Genomic DNA, 17,327 nt, shown 5'->3' on the forward strand with positions numbered 1-17,327 from the left:
TTGACGTGTAGGCGATGAAGTTGTTAGCAAACAATGTCATGCCATACTATATGATGCCAACGACACAGACGCATTTTATACAGGGCATCCATGTTCGACGGATGGAATTAATTTTGTGCATGTAACTAGGTCGGATATTGGTTGCTCATGGTGTATTGATTGTCCCCATAACAAACAGGCGTTATGATTCCAGAATGAGTCCGGGATAGGAAAGGAAATTAATTTTCATATTTATAGCATAGGCCTATTTATTCCGGACTTTTTATTATTGATCCATGAAATTTACCTTTGAAGAATTTAGGGTGTAAATAGTAATCATAATTATTATGCAGAGTAACCGACTGGTGATTTGGGGCATGCTGAGACTGACGATGCTTTATTCTGTATTACTCGAAATTCATATTAGTTTTGTTTAGGTAAGCTGGAGTATGTACCCCCCCCCCCCCACATACACACCCACATCGGGCCTTCAGTTAAAGATACTATGCCGTCCCATTTGCAGCCAACCTCAAATTCTGTAGACTGGGCTTTGCAGGAATTATGAACATGTCACGTATATGTCGTATCTGTGAAATTAAAACGTTAGCAATGTCCTAATATTCAAAGTATGCAATGCACCCTTCTACCTTCTAGACTTCAATGTCAGATATAGGCCTAGTGAGTAAGTGAGTGACTGACTTCTTTTTTCTTCTTTGGTAATAACATGCATAAAATGAGCTAGTCGATTCGGCGACTAATTGTCTTTATTTTCCCACTTAAACACATTTTCAAGCCCTTTTGTTTTGAGGGAAGTTCTAAATTAGTATTATCTTTCAAATGCCGTTGGAATTTAACCTTTCCATCATTTTAGCCTGATAATGGGACATACTACCTTTAAAACCAAGATGGCGGAATTAAGGGAGTGCTTTCCTGGATATAGTCCACTGGCTCTGTTATTTGCCATTGAGAGTGTATTGTGATGATTATCTTCATGACATAATAACGGCTATACATGCAACTAGGCCTGTCTGGTCATTTTTTGTAGATTACATTGCATCCGAAATACCAACAATGCTTAAAGGTAAAGACCAGTTATGGTCATGCGATTGCATTGTGAAAGAAACGTTGTGGAATCGATCAGAAAAGGTTGATCATCTAGCATCTAGCATCTGCAAGGTTCTGGAATCATCAAAATGATAAGAAATTTGGCCCATTCTTCGTAAAGTTGCAAGCACTATACACAGAAAGATGTATATGGGACTACCCTATATCTCTCACAGACCACGAGAGAAACAAATTTACCAAATATATGAATTAGTATAGGCGGTTTCCCGGCAAATTTTTTATCATCATGTATTAGTCAAAACATATTCTTTCACATGATTGGTAATGAGAGCTTCCATTTCATTTTTTGAAATTGGGGCGTTTCCAATACTGGTCTTTACCTTTAATATTGTGTGCAAGCCGAGGAGTTTGGTTCATGGTATTTTTATTTATGCGTGTATTAAAATAGAATGCAGGCAGAGAAGGCGCATTTGACAGTCAGTCTTATGCTTTTGCCATGGTGATAATGACAAACATAAATGTAATTGTTGATCACAGACAAAGGGGGATGAGCATAAACTGAAAATCAGAGCCAGCAACGACGTTTGTTGTCAACTCAGTCCGCGATATTCATGACTCAAACATAATATGGCTGCATTTGATGGGCATGGGGAGAAAATATATGAAAAATAATGCAGTTTATAAATAAATATCGCTATTGGCCTACTTTTAGCCGATCAAAAATGAGATAAAAATATATAGCTGTAAAATAAAACATATAGCGTCCCAATTCTACCTATCTTTCTTAATTTTGTTACTCTTAAAGAAGGTCTGTAATTTCAACTTGGCTCATAAAAAACGATAATTAAGTAAAGCTCATTTATTGTTATTCTCAAATCCAAGGGCGAATTTATCATGCAGGTTATTTTGTTTGGAGCGCAAAGTACGACAGGAAGTATTGCAACACGACTGGCAAGAAGTGAGCTCTAGTCTGCAGTCGCAAACATTTTCTGTTCCGGGATAAAACTTCATAAATCCAAAACGATTCGTATCACTGAAATGAAAAAGATAAACAATGGTTTACGCACATAAATTTTGCTTGAGAAAGATAGATTTGTAGCGTATAATAATTAAAGCTTGGTTCAAAGCACTAATTTTCGCCTATATTATATGATTTTTTTTTTCTTCGATTGAGGTTTTCTTAAATAGACTACGGAACTATGATCTCTATTTGGAGCATCTGTTGTTATGGAACATCAGCCAATGAAGAGGTCGTAAACAGTGACGTTGAATAATTCCATTGTAACGTTGCTATTTTTAGATAGTAGTGTCGTCTGCATCAGGCTGGCTGCGTGAAAGGGTATAAATACCCGAGATTCGCCATGTTAGATTATTGGGAGATCTGTTCGAGAGAGCAGAATGTCGCTTACACTCTTTTCACGATGACCGACTGGAAATGGGTGCTAGGAACCGAGGAAAAAACTCTCACATGATGACATCAATGCTTACTTCGCTTTTTGCCTGAGTTTCTACTCAGGCTCATGCTTCCTGAGTGTTGTGGGAAGCTGCTAGCTCTCAAAATGCTAGCCAGTGGATCGCAACGCCCAGAAACCGGTCAATGGGGGAGCTTCTCACCACAGCAACCCCGCCATCACTGTTCGTCAGTGCTAAGGGGTGGTGGGTTGTAAGCCCTCTTGGCCACCTGACCAATTCATGGATCCCGTCTGAACTAGATATCGTTTTACTTGGTGAGAAATATCTATCTATTTCTGTACCCCAAGTTCGAATTTCTGGCCATTCGGGTTGGTTAGGTGGACACCGGATTTTATCAGCAACAACATACGCCATCGTTCACTTCCGGGTTGCATTTGCTCATGATTTGCCTGCCACGTAAGTGTACATGTATGGTATATAGGTGTAGTAGCTAGGTGTATACCTCTTTTTGGAAATCAATATTTGAAGTAAAACACAGCATTGATATTGATCTCTCTGTTTTGGGGGTTGGATGGCTTTTCATTATATTTTCATTTTTATTTTTAATTTTTTTATCGCCCTTCAGCTTGCTGGATCTGTCCTAAATTTCACAATATTATTCACTTCTATATAGCTGAATTTTTGCCATTGGAAAAACTAGAAATTTTAAGTGCAGACCACAAGGTTTATTAGAGCAAGCATGCACTAATTTCCAGTTATAAGGAACTTCTCTTTCACTTGCATAGATCCCTCAGGTAGAATAGCTCTTGCAGATTTAAATTTTTCCTATAGATTTTTCTCTCGTAAGGGGAGTAGATTAATAATTTACAATGTAGTACTGTAGCAAATTAACCGAGGTGAAGTCGTGAGCAACGCAGTCAACAATGAAATGGTGTACGACGAGGACATCGAGCTCCTCGCAACACTCTACTGGAGGCTGTTACTTGTTAAAAGCGAAGTAAGCATTAGACATCCTGTGACGATGTTTTTGGCGATCTCTATAGCACCCACATCTAGTTTGTTGTCATCTTGTGAAACACCAGCGCCCTTCTGCTCTCATGCGAAGATAATCTCCATCTATAAGGCATTCTAGTGAGTATGATGCAATGCAAAGTCAGAATACAGACACAACAAATAATACATAAACACAAATTTATATTTCATCAAAACCAGAGGCGGCGATCCAACATTTTAAGAACCTACAGTGTGCCCCATTTTGGATAGGAAAAGAGCCCTTTTTACTGCAGATAAATGCCTCTTTTTTCCCTTTCAAATGGGTACCCGTTCCACATTCTTATCAGTGCCCCTTACCACCTCTGATAATTGCCCCTTTTGAAATCTAATAGGTGCCCGTTTTACTTTGACAAGGGCCCAATTTACTTTTTAAGAAGTGCCCCTTTTCACCTCTGATAAGTGCCCATTTGGTTTCGACGGGTGCCTCCTTTTTCCTTTTTAATAAGTGTCCTTATCCCTACTGATAAGTTCCCCTTTTACATTTTGTTGTAAATAAGAGTCCATTTCTATTTCCATAAATGCCCCTGTATACCTCTGATAAATGCCCCTATTAAAATATGATAGGTGACCCGTTTCCTTCGACAAATGCCCCTTTAAAATTCTCGTAAGTGCCTTTTAAAAATCTCTGGGGAGTGCCCCTTTTCAGGAGCGAGAAGTGTCATATTTTCATCTCTGATAAGTGCACCTTCATTTTTAACACGTGCTCCATTTTTTCTAGTAAATATCCTTTTCCCTTTTGACCAGTGCCCCCTTTTTACTTTTCACATAACGTGTACCCGTTATTTCAAGCGACTAAGAGCAACATTTTCTCAATGTTCCCCAAAGAAACTCGCCCGCTACGCTCGCTCGCATTTATAATTGATAAAATGATGTTACTTATTAAAGGTCTATTGATTAGATTGTACAAAAATAATATGTACTTAAAACTCCATCATGGTTGTTTTTTCCTCTTTATAAGATGTGATTTTTCGCACTGCGACCTCATGAACCTTTGAATTTTTAATCGCTCGCTCGAAAATGAATATTCAGACCATCACATCCAACTGCAAGGTATGATTAAGCAGTATCTTGGACCTTGAAATAAATGCTAAAAGCATCCCTGCTCATGTAATCACAATGTAGAGTTATACACCACTGTCTAAAAAAACTGTATATTTTCGCGTGGAGGTTTCCCTTTGTAGGTGCCCCTTTTTCCAGAAAGTGCCCTTCTTGTTTCTGCCCCCCCCCCACACACACACTTTGGAAGTCGCTTCGCCGTTCCTGATCAGAACACGGATATATCCACCCCCAACAAAATGAAATAGGTGGGGGGGGGGGGGGGTAAGGGAAAGAGAAAAAGAGACAGAAGCGTGGGCTGATGACCCCTATTCTGATTTTCAGAGAATTTTGTAGTCAACAGCCCGAAAGAGCATACCATGGGGTAGGGAGGATAATGGGAGGGGTCCTAATGTCTTGTTTTCTCCTTCCCTTCTGTCGGCTCTCTGCAAAAGAACTCTATTATACCTCCATTTTGTCATTGGCTCTCCGGTGTCCATTGCGTGTCCTTTTAGCGGTGAGGTGACCCTTCCTCTCCTTTTCCTTTTCTCTATTTCAGACTTTATTTTTCGCATTTTTATAAGGCGGGAATGGGAGGAGGGAGGAGACGTGCCCCTCTATTTTGTTGTTGTTGATAGTCATATTTCATTCTACCCCTTAAAGGTAATACAAAGTTTTGGTATGGGGTCATGAATTTGGTTCAAATGAACATATTGGACGCATATGCGGTCCTACAGTATTCAGTGATCGTTGTCGCGGTTGAAATCGAGTCTAAAGTTATGAAATTGTAAATAATAAACTCTTTACGTTGTATAGCTCTCTCTCAAGGTCAAGTTATTAATTAAACTATACAACAATGTTTCTTGACGAAAATCTACCGATTAGTTGTTCCCATTCGGAAATTATATATCACAACTACATATTCTGAGATTTTCATGGTCGCAGTTACCATCGTACGGCCGTAGGCGCTATCTGAAATTCATCAAAATTTACCGGGAGCACCGGTAAATTTTTATATTCAATTTTTCTCGAAAGCAGAAGTATTTCAGGGGCTTAATTTTCTAGTGCTGATAATACATCCACAGGGGCATCCAAATATATCAAAATTGTAAAGAATCACTATCCACCCAATTTTCGAAATTTAGCCAAAACTTTGCATTACCTTTCACATCTTCAGTTGACCTTACAACAGTAAGTAACAAGACACGAAGCTGTTAATCAAGATTGGAGGAAACTTTGTGTAACCAGGGACTCTTCCCCCAAAACAGACTTAAAAACAAGAAGAACAATGGCCACTTTCTTGACCGTTTCCCTTGGGTGGCCTAAATATACATGTTTGAATATATACCACCAACAGAATTAAGAGCGAAAGAGAGAGAGAGAGAGAGAGAGAAGAAGAAGAAGAAGAGAATAACACCTGAATAAGGAATTAATTCTTGAAGGAAAAAATGTATAAACCATCCTTATTTTTGGGAAATTGCCATCGTCATAATATTATTAATACCCACCTGCATTCTCTTCTGGATCCAAATTTTTACTGTTCAATGACGATGGCAATTTCCCCCAAATAATGACGGTTTATACATTTTTCCTTCAAGAATTAATTCCTTATTCAGTTGCTATTCTCTCCCCTCTTAATAAATGTGTGTTCTGATTAGGAGCCGCGGAGCGACTTCCAAAGTGAGGGGGCACCAATTAGAAGGGCACTTTTCGTGAAGGGGGGGGGGGGGCTACAAAGGGAAACCTTAACGCAAAGTATACCACTTTTAGATTTGGTATAAACCTTTACAATTGTGATTACATTATCATGGATGGTTTTAATATTTGTTTCTCTCTTCACATGGTCCAAGATACTGCTCAAGCATCATGCTTTGCAGTTGGATGAAAGACCTTTAATAAGTAATATATTAGGGGGGGGCGATTAAAGGCAATTTTGCTCTTAGTCTCTTTAAATTATGGGAACATGACTTTTTGGTGAAAGAAAAAATGGGCACTTATCAGAAGGGAAATTGATATTTACAAGAAAAAAAAGGAGCACGTGTAGAAGTAAAAGAGTGCAATTATCAAAGGTGATAATAGGACAAGTCTCGCATCTGCAGGGGACATTCGATCACCAGAGATTTTTTTAAAGGCTCTAACTAGAATGGAAAAAGGCACCTATCATACTTTAATAGGGGCTTTTATCAGAGGTAAAAAGGTGCATTTATGGAAATAGAAATGGACTCTTATTTACAACAAAAAGTAAAAGGGGAACTTATCAGTAGGGATAAGGACACTTATTAGAAAGGAAAAGAAGGCACCCGTCAAAACTAAATGGGCACTTATCAGAGGTGAAAAGGGGGCACTTATTAAAACAAGGGGCACCTCTTACAAAGGAAAATGGGTACTTGTCAAAGTAAAGGGGAACATCTCAGATCTGAATAGAGGTAATTATCAGAGGTGTTAAGAAGCACTGATAAGAGTGGGGAACGAGCACACATTTGAAAGAAAAAAGAGGCATTTATCTGCAGTAAAAAGGGCTCTTTTCATATGCAAAAAATGGGGCACACTGTAGGTTCTTAAAATGTTGGATCGCCGCCTCTGGTTCTGATGAAGAATATATTTGTGTTTATGTATTATTTTTGTTGTGTCTGTAGTCTGACTTTGAATTTCATCATACTCACTAGAATGACTTATAGATGGAGAATATCTTCGCATGAGAGCAGAAGGGCACTGGTGTTTCACAAGATGACAACTAGAAGATGTAGGTGCTAGACATCGCCAAATAACGTCGTCATGAGATGTCTAGTGCTTACTTCGCTTTTAACAAGTAACAGCCTCCAGTAGAGTGTTGTGAGGAGCTCGATGTCCTCGTCGTACACCATTTTCATAATGTCGACTGCATGCTCACGACTTCACCTCGGTTAATTTGCTACAGTACATTGTATGCCTCATCTACTCCCTTACGAGAGAAAAGAACCCCTCTATATCCTAGTAAATTTTCCATTCCTGAAGTTTAAATCTGCAAGAGCTATGCATGCTACGGGATTTATGCATGTGAAAGAGAAATATCTTAAAACATGAACATTAGTGCTTGCTCCAATTGCTCTGCAGCCAATATTTTCTAGTCTTTCCTACAACATGATCAAAATTTTCTATCATTCAAGTATCTGAGAATCACTATGGTAATAACTCAGCTCTGGAAGTGAAAAGTAAAATTTAGGAGAGATCCAGAATTACATATATTTTTCTATATAAAGCTGGGCGTGCTTCTTAACGTTGAAAACCTCACAAACTAGTTGGATTTTCATGGGAGGTATAAACCGTTCTTGAAGGACTTAACATTTTACGAATTTCCACCCCCCCCCCCCCCAAGGAAAAAAAAAGCGATCAATGCCGTGATATCCTTCAAAATAGTGATTGCCAAGCTACCACACCACTAACATGTAGACCTACACTTACGTGGCAACCCGGGAGTGAAAGATGGCGTTATATTGTTGCTGATAAAATCCGGTGTCCACCTAACCAACCCGAATGGCCAGAAATTCGAACTTGGGGTACAGAAATAACCGAGTGGTATTTCTCACCAAGTAAAACGATATCTGGTTCAGACGGGATCCATGAATTGGTCAGGTGGCCAAGAGGGCTTACAACCCACCACCCCTTAGCACTGGAGACCAGTGATGGCGGGGTTGCTGTGGTGAGAAGCTCCCCCATTGACCGGTTTCTGGGCGTTGCGATCCACCGGCTAAAGCAGCTTCCCACAACACTCAGGAGGCATGAGCCCGAGTAGAAACTCAGGCAAAAAGCGAAGTAAGCATTGAATCATATGAGACGTTGTTCACCGATTCCTAGCACCCACTTCCAGTCCGTCATGGTGAAAATAGGTGTCCTTCTGCTCTCTCGAACAGATCTCCCAATAAGCCTGATTCCAACCCGGCGAGTCTCGGGTATTTATACCCTTTCACGCCGCCAGCCGCTCCAAAAACAAGCAGACGACACTACTATCTAAAAATAGCAACGAATTGATGTTCCATACAAACTGACGTCATGGCAACAAATAGAGATCATACGTAGTCTATTTAAAAAAAAAACCTCATTAAGACATATTTTTTTAAACCATAGGCGAAATTTAGGTCTTAGAACTAAGCTACATACGCTCAAATCTATCTTTCTCAAGCAATATGTGCATAAACTATCGTTTATCTTATTTATTTCAGTGATTCGAATTGCTTTGGATTCATGAAGTATTATCTTTGAACACTAAAAAATGTTTGCAACTACAGACTAGAGCTCAATTCTTGCCAGTCGTGTTGCAATATTTCCAGTCGTACTTTGAACCGCAAACAAATTGATTGCATGAGACATTCAACCTCACATTAATTTTTAGAATAACAAAAAACGAGTTTACTAGATAAACAACTATCAAATTATTATTTCTCATGAGCCAAGAAGTATAATATAGAGACCTTCTTTTAGAGTAACACAATTAAGAAAGATAGGTAGAATTAGGAAGCTGCATGCATATAATTTCATTTCCCGGCTAAATCTTACATTATATTTGGTCGGCAAAAAGTAGGCAAGAGGCGATATTTTTCTATGATCTGTATATTTTTTTGATAATTTCTCCCCATCCACATCCAATACAGCCGATTTGTTTAAGTCATTATATTTTTTTTTTTTTTTTTTTATGGTCAGTTTTTATTCTTTTCTCTCTTGAAACAAATTATAATCATAGTACAAATTACAATCATCATAACTCTCACTGCAAATGTGATGACATTATAAATCAGTATAAATTTTTGTCTTACAAACGGCTTCAAAAGAAACTTACATAGTTAGTTCCTATACATCATATTTGAAACAAAAATTCATATTTTCAAAGAAAACATATGCAGTTGTATAATCCAATTTTGTTTTTTGTTTTAACAATGTAGCAACTTATACTTCTTTTTATACTGTTGTCCTGAGAGAAAAGTTTTCTCTTTTTGTTAACCCTACCCTACCCGACCTCTCCCTTATCCCCATTCCCCCCCCCCCCCCTCTTAACCGGTGGACGACTGGCTCTGGGTTCCAATTGTTTGTCTAATACTCAGGTTTTCCCATTTAGAAAAATGAATAGTGAGAGTTCCCCTCATTGCTGCCAATTTCCTTTCTTCTACTTTATCCCCTATTATACTATTCTTTATTCTTTATTTCATTTATCTCGGACTGAATCGATAACAGCCATCGTTGCTATAGCTGCATGGCTCTGATTTTCAGATCATTATCGTTCACCTGTCTTTGATTAACAAAATATATTTGTGTTTGTAATTACCAAAATGTAAGAACACACTACAGTCTTCCCAAAGCAATACACTGTCAAAAAAAAATATATGAACAAAACTGCTCGGCTTGCACACAATATAAGCATGTTGTTGGTTTTTCGGATGCAGAAGTTCGCTCTTCACTTTCTATACAAAGATTCCTAACATTTTAATAGAACTGCATGTAGCCATTATTATCATACGATAATCATCACAATATACACTTTCTTACACTTTTTATTCTCTCCGTCTCTCCTCCCCCCCCCCCCTGGATTCGCCACTGCTACATGTACTTTGTTTTTTTTAAATAAAAATCTTCAAATATTCTCAGTATAATTTTTTTCTTCATCTTCATAATTATATTCCCTTAGCTTTTTGTGTGGATGTTTCGACGACACCCTAATCTGTGATTGTCGCGGTCAATTTGTTCCAAGTCAGTAAGTACAATTTTTATGTCAAATATGAGTGAAATTAGGTGAATTTAGTCATTTTTTTGCCTTCTCGTGAAAAAGCGACTAATCACTCACTTTGCCTATACTTTGGCTAACAGATAAATGGCGACATACGAGTGATGTGGATCATCATCAATGCCTAGGCTCTCCCATGGCCCCATACACACAAGTTTGTGTATGCACATTCGATGACCAGTGCAAATGCAGTACGTCGTAGGCTAGCGCCACACATTGGTGCACTACTATCCTCGCTGTGTATTAAAAGCTGTGCTATTGATTTTCAACATTTCAAACACCACTGTACAAAACTGAACTAATTTCACTAAAAATCGGTACTTTAGCAGTTTAGTGACAATTGATGACACCTAAATAGCAGTAAAATACAATATTTTCAACTTTCCGATGTTAGAAAGAATAATTTAAAAATTCAAATTGCGAGTCTAGACTAGACTATAGACTAGAGGTCTATGTCAAACTTGTCGAGCATCGGCATGATTGTGTGCATTTGTGTGTTGTGAATGTATTGACTATTCGTGTATTTAAATGCTGCCATTAACATAGACCGAAAGCTTCAGTCTCTATAATCGTCGGTTGTTCCACTGAGACTACGTCTGGCTCCACTAGACCTCCGGTTATAGAGACAGAACGACTGCCTATGCCAGCCTGTGTTGAACTTATTCCGCTAGATTTTAGCCGCTAGGCCCCTCCCACAAACTTGCCACGGCCGTATTGTTATGCCCCCAAAATCCCCCAAAATGTCATTTTACCTCGTTCATTTCCAATTTTAAATTAGGCCTAGGCTATAATACATCGGTTCCACTTACTAACTTTATTGATATAATCCGTTTAATGGTCCCTTTTAAGGAAATTATCGGTCAAAATCGACATCCATGTTGAAAATCTTGCAAGCCGTGTTAAACTCTCGCTGCCGTCAATCTCATCCCTTCTAGTCTACGCCGAAGGCAAAATGATTATGAAGGAAAAACTGTGATAACGCCATTACGAACGTGTAGATGGCGCACAGTTTTTCCTTCATAATCATTTTGCCTTCGGCGTAGACTAGAAGGGATGAGATTGACGGCAGCGAGAGTTTAACACGGCTTGCAAGATTTTCAACATGGATGTCGATTTTGACCGATAATTTCCTTAAAAGGGACCATTAAACGGATTATATCAATAAAGTTAGTAAGTGGAACCGATGTATTATAGCCTAGGCCTAATTTAAAATTGGAAATGAACGAGGTAAAATGACATTTTGGGGGATTTTGGGGGCATAACAATACGGCCGTGGCAAGTTTGTGGGAGGGGCCTAGCGGCTAAAATCTAGCGGAATAAGTTCAACACAGGCTGGCATAGGCAGTCGTTCAGTCTCTATAACCGGAGGTCTAGTGGAGCCAGACGTAGTCTCAGTGGAACAACCGACGATTATAGAGACTGAAGCTTTCGGTCTACCATTAACATTAACATGTAGGTCAATTCGCATTAGCATTGCATTGACTCTATGCTTTGCTGTGGAGATCATGGGTTATTTATTCTTCAATAAGGTAAAACTGACATTAATTTAATAATAATTAGTCAACATTCCCCATATACTGTCACATACACTGTTTATTAATAGGCCTTACTATTGTGAGGAGCCTTTTGCATTTTTTGGGCTCTCTATTTTGAAGATAAAACTTTGATATTGGTGGTCTTGACAAGTTGAGTAAAATGTGAAATGTTCACTTGATACAAGTCCATAGTATAGACCTAGAGTCCTAGACCCATTTCTTTTTCACTCTGTCATGTATTTTATTTGTGTTTTTCTTTACATTTAAATTTAAATGACGAATTATGATTTGATGACACGGTCTCATCACACCTTTCCAAATGATTTTGCTCTCATTGGGTACAACATGACTAGGGGGTGTTTCACAAAGACTAAGATCGACTTTAAGTTGAACTTAACTATGCCTATAGCAGGCCTTTTGTGCCACTAGTTCCTCCATTCCTGGCATTAGTTTCTCAAGGGACGTACAAATCGTAGTCACAAATCTACAGAATTGACCTTTTTTGATAGTTCATTATTGAAGGAAAACATCTATATTGAGAGACCAATGGTGAGAGCAAACAGTGGCATGAACGGCCTGCCATAGTTAAGTCCAACTTAAAGTCGATCTTAGTCTTTGTGAAACACTCCACTAGAATGAATCATATACATTCCACAGGAGAATGGGGGACTTCATTGGTGTCAGGTGCAACGATGTAGGCCTCACAGCTTCCAACATCATACCACGATTGAGCCATGTAACTTTGACCAAAGGAATGATACTAGAGCTGAGATTAGTGATGAATAGTGTGCTACTGAAATCTATTGCAGTGAAGCTGGAGTGCAAACCTACATCACTCTGGTCAGCCATGGTAAGGGTCAACAAGAAGCATATGCGACTGAATAAAAGTGCAAAACAGGCATTCAGAGAAAGTGTATTCAAGCCTCCTAAAACTATCATTACCTCAGAAGAAAAAATAAGAGACCTAGAAAGAAAACTTGCAGATAGTGAGAAGAAGAGAGTGGAACAAAAAAGACAGGCCGACAGGAAATTGCAGGATCTTTGTTCCACTATCGAGGAAGTTGGCAAGCCAAAAGATTGGATCAAGAACGTGAAGCGACTCTGCAATAGTCGGTTAAGGTGGCGTAAAAAGTTCTGGTTCCTAAACTCAAGCTACACTCATCTCAAGTCAATCCATAGAAGAGCCTTGAATAGATGCAAAATGTTGAAATCCAAAATTGACCCTCAGAACTCCAGGAACCCTGTTCAAAGCCCAAACAATGATTACATTAATGGCCTTCATTGTTACATCAACGACTTGGAAGAACAGGTTGGAAAGCTTACAGAGGCAACTAAAACAAGGCAAGGAAAAGAATCCTCCAGTTAGACAAGCTATGTACTTTCTTTGTGTCGGTCGTTTGTGGATATATTGGACGCTGTGATGCTGATATTTGTGTAATTTTGTTTATCCAGCAGGTCTGGAATTATTCACTTCACAACACATCGTTGTCATCATCTTGACCATCATTATCATCGTCTTCACCATCATTATAATCATCATCATATCACCATCACTATAATCATTGTCACTATCAGATTATCATAATTATAACCAAAATCATCATCACACTGTATCATATCATCATAATTATAACCATAATCATCATCACACTGTATCATATCAACATCATAATAACATTTTTCATGAAATTAAAGGACAGAATTCAGAACGCATTTTTCACTAAATATGCAGGTATTTTAATCTAGACACGTTTTCACAAGAGCCACAAGTTCACAAATAGAAGCAAGCAGAATGATCAGCAAGTAATTGTTGTAAATATAAATGTTCAGCCCTGATGAAATAGCCAATAAATGAAAGAAAAATGGATGAAGTAGTTGAATTTGACATTCTTTGGTCGATTGCATGAACACAGCAGATTTTTCAGATCAGGTTTTGAATAATACAGGATTTTTTTAGTTTCACAGAAGTGTGAAAAACACATTGGTTGTAATAAATGTAGGAACAGCTTGCATTGGCTGAAAAGTAATGTAACCATGGTTTTATTTTGTTGACAATCAGATTATGAAAGCTTCAGCGAAATTTTAAGAGAGAAGTAATATGAAAGAAAATGCAATGAAAGAATGATCGACATGACACAAATATTGCACCAAATGAGTGAAGTTTAACGCCTTAAATAAATAACTATTGATCTTTCTCATTTCCAACTTCAACTCAAGGAAAAATATTCCAAAGAAAGGTCTGTGAAAGTTTTTGGAGAGAAAACAGAGTGATGATAAGAGAGAATGAATGCACTGTGCAACAGACTGAATGAAAGACAGAGAGAATAAAAGAGAGAGCAACAGGAAGAAGATAGACAGAGAATATGATCGCAAGAAACAGAAAGTGAGAGATGAAAACAGAGAAAAGGCTTCACAGACAGAGTGAGAGAGAGAAGTGGGAGAGAGATGGGGTAGAGAAGTGTAGTAAGAAAGGCTGTTGTAAAGCGTAATGAAGAAACGTAATGATTGATGATTTAAAGCGGTGCATAAAACAATATGAAGCAGTCTACATCACATCCAATTAGTTAGTACTCGTTGCTCAGTTCATTGTTTACATACACTGTAACATGTATAAGTACTTGCTGCAATAGCATATGAGATATCAAAACATATTTTTAGAAATGAGTCACTTTGAAGTCCAAGCTTGCAAAAGTGATTTTTTTTTCTTCACTGGCATAAAGTTTACAATTGACACAAGCTGGTTGTTCAAAATTATCACTTAATCTGAAGTCACTTCTTTCCAAATATGAAATGATATGACTATCACTGTATTTGGTCTTAATAAATAATACAGTAATAATATGTAATGTATATATTATACATGGGATATTAATTCCATGGCCCCCATGTCGTTTCTTACATTTCAAATTCAGATATAACCTTTATGGAACCATGAATTGTATGACTCCATTCGAAATTTAAAATCCAACATAACATCTCGAATTGGACCTAGCAGCATTGATTTGAACAGTTCTATCAAGGCCAAATGACAAGATGACAAAATTCCTCTTAGCTAAAGTATTCTTAAAAGGGTACATTACTACATTCATAAACATCAATTTTTTTTTTCTTGTCACAAGCAGCCTTCCATTCGTTAACAACAAACTAAAAGAAATAAGTTACTAGATCGCAGTTATACATGTATATACAGCACAACAAATACTTTACAATAAGTGAATATTCTAAATAGAATTCACAATTGCCCCCCCCCCCCCTCCCCCATACCCTTATAATCTTATAATGTTAGAATCATATCCCAATACATGGTACATTTTAATTTCCACGACATTGATTTTCTCAAGTAATATACCCCTTCCAATCATTGGGGGGCAAATTCATTGGAATGTACTGAGAAAAAAAGATGTACACAAGAAGGAGTATAATCAAGAAAAAAAGAAAAAAAAAAAAAAAAAAAATCAAAATTATTTTTGGATAATAAAATCAGTTTGCATGCATAGGACAATCTAACCATTCAAACTAGTGCTGTAACATCACGGATATCTCCAATTCCGTTTAACCGCCAGTCAAAACCGGACGGTTTTCGGTTAAACGATTTAAAACAAAATTAAAAAAATTTAATAAAAAAAATAATAAAAAAAAATAAACATTTTTTTTTTTTTTTTTATTTATTTATTTATTTTTTTTTATGGACTCTGTCGGCAACTTTCATTTAACTGCGAGGTGCATTTAAAGGGGCCGATTTGTGCTGGTGAACTTGTCACAAATAATAGTAACAATGTTGTTTTTAGAAGAATGTGTAAGATCATTAATGTAAATTAAAAACAGTAGAGGACCTAGGACAGAACCTTGTGTAAAAGTTGGATGAATTATTATTATAAACTACATATTGAGATGATGAGATCTATTACAAAGATTACTTTCAAACCAAGATGACAGACAAATTGGAGTGTTGTTCTAGTTTTGGAGTGGTGAGTCAACACACAGATTACTGAGCTGGGAGACATTGCCAGGCATAGTGCCAGGTGGAGGGGCATAAATCGAAACTTCAAAAAAAAAAAAATAAAAAAATAAAAAAATTATAAAAAAAAAAAATAAAAAAAAAAAAATCGGGAAAACGAAACCGTCCAATTGAAAATGGAATCCGCCATGGGCGGTCGGATACCGGACGGTTAAACGTTTGACTACAGCACTAATTCAAACAGTACGAAATCTGCAAATAAATATTTCAACAAGGTGTTGCATGAAGGGTCACCTCCATTTGGTAGAGATTTTGGTCAGTTCGTATGCATACACGACCACTACACTACATACACCTTAAAAAAACGACCCTTCCAAATAGACTGGTTCAGAGAACCAAAGCGTTTTAGTTATTTGAAAGTGTGAAAGGACAGACTTATTACCCTTACTTACTGGTACCCCTGTCGGAGGAAAGATTTATCCTTGGTACTTCTTGTCCGATATATCCCAACTTTGGTATGAGCACCTAATGTAATATGATAATCATAACAATATCATTTTTTATAATAATAATAATAGCAATAAGACCCATTTACTTCACCTGGGTGGAGAGTGGCAAATGTAGATCAATGCCCCGCCAAAGGACAGCAATGCTATGTGTGTATGTGTGTGTGTATGAGCAAGAACCCTGTATGGCGATAATATCCCATCTAATCATTCTAATAATCAAGTAACGTGCATAGTTGAGATAACTATTAAATTTGCATACCAATGTTTTTTAGCATTTTAAATCATAATTCAACATCTAGCACCTATACAATAATTGAATAAATTAAGTAGCTACATGTATAGCACAGGAAAAGGGTGGTATATATTAAACATGATGGACAAAATTGATATAATTTTTTTTTAATTAATGAAACCCCCCCCCCCTGCCCCATTCCCATTTTTTAAAAAAGCACACGTATTTAGAGATTGAGAGGACTCTCTAAAGATGGTTGTGTTGAACAAATCTCACAGAATTTTCTCAATTTCGAGTAGTACTCGAGACATTCTAGTACATAAACTTCATAAATTAATGCCTCCTCTTCCTGGCTACAGTTAGTACTTCAGTAAAAGTTTCTCTTTTAGGATACATAGTTTTAACATAATTTGTAAGCAGTATTATGATATATTTCTTCCCCATAAACGTATGTTAAAAACGCATAAATTGTATCTCCTTAAATCAGCCCACTAAGCTACGCATCAGTCAATATATACTTCTTATCTCTAATCTTGCAAAAAATAACACAGCTATGATATAATCTTTAATACACAATATTACATACAGTTATAATACACACAACTAATTAACTTAAAAATGAGATGACTAACTTGGTGATCGTATGAACGTGATCCTCTCTGTGACATAGAATTGAGTTGTGCATTACCCTCTGTTAAACTAAAAACATGCCAGGCAATAACATTGGGCTTGCCATAATATGATTACATTACTATCATTTAAGAAGAAAAGAGGTAATAAACATTAGTAATAAATT

General features: G+C 37.3%; 1 protein-coding gene across 1 annotated transcript; it reads left to right on the forward strand.

Moving 5' to 3' along the window:
* The first annotated feature begins 10,209 nt into the window (after nt 1–10,209).
* Nucleotides 10,210–14,040, forward strand: LOC115921655. The gene is made up of 2 exons (XM_030979400.1): nt 10,210–10,267; nt 12,490–14,040. The coding sequence occupies exon 2, from the start codon at nt 12,494–12,496 to the stop codon at nt 13,196–13,198; it is 705 nt and encodes a 234-aa protein (XP_030835260.1). The 5' UTR covers nt 10,210–10,267; nt 12,490–12,493; the 3' UTR covers nt 13,199–14,040.
* Nucleotides 14,041–17,327: the final 3,287 nt, after the last annotated feature.

This window comes from Strongylocentrotus purpuratus, unplaced genomic scaffold (assembly GCF_000002235.5).
Source record: "Strongylocentrotus purpuratus isolate Spur 01 unplaced genomic scaffold, Spur_5.0 spur5_scaffold_10, whole genome shotgun sequence".
NCBI lineage: Eukaryota > Metazoa > Echinodermata > Echinoidea > Camarodonta > Strongylocentrotidae > Strongylocentrotus > Strongylocentrotus purpuratus.

Coding starts and splice junctions, on each gene's coding strand:
- LOC115921655 (XM_030979400.1), top strand. CDS start 12,494: ATGGGGGACTTCATTGGTGTCAGGTGCAACGATGTAGGCCTCACAGCT.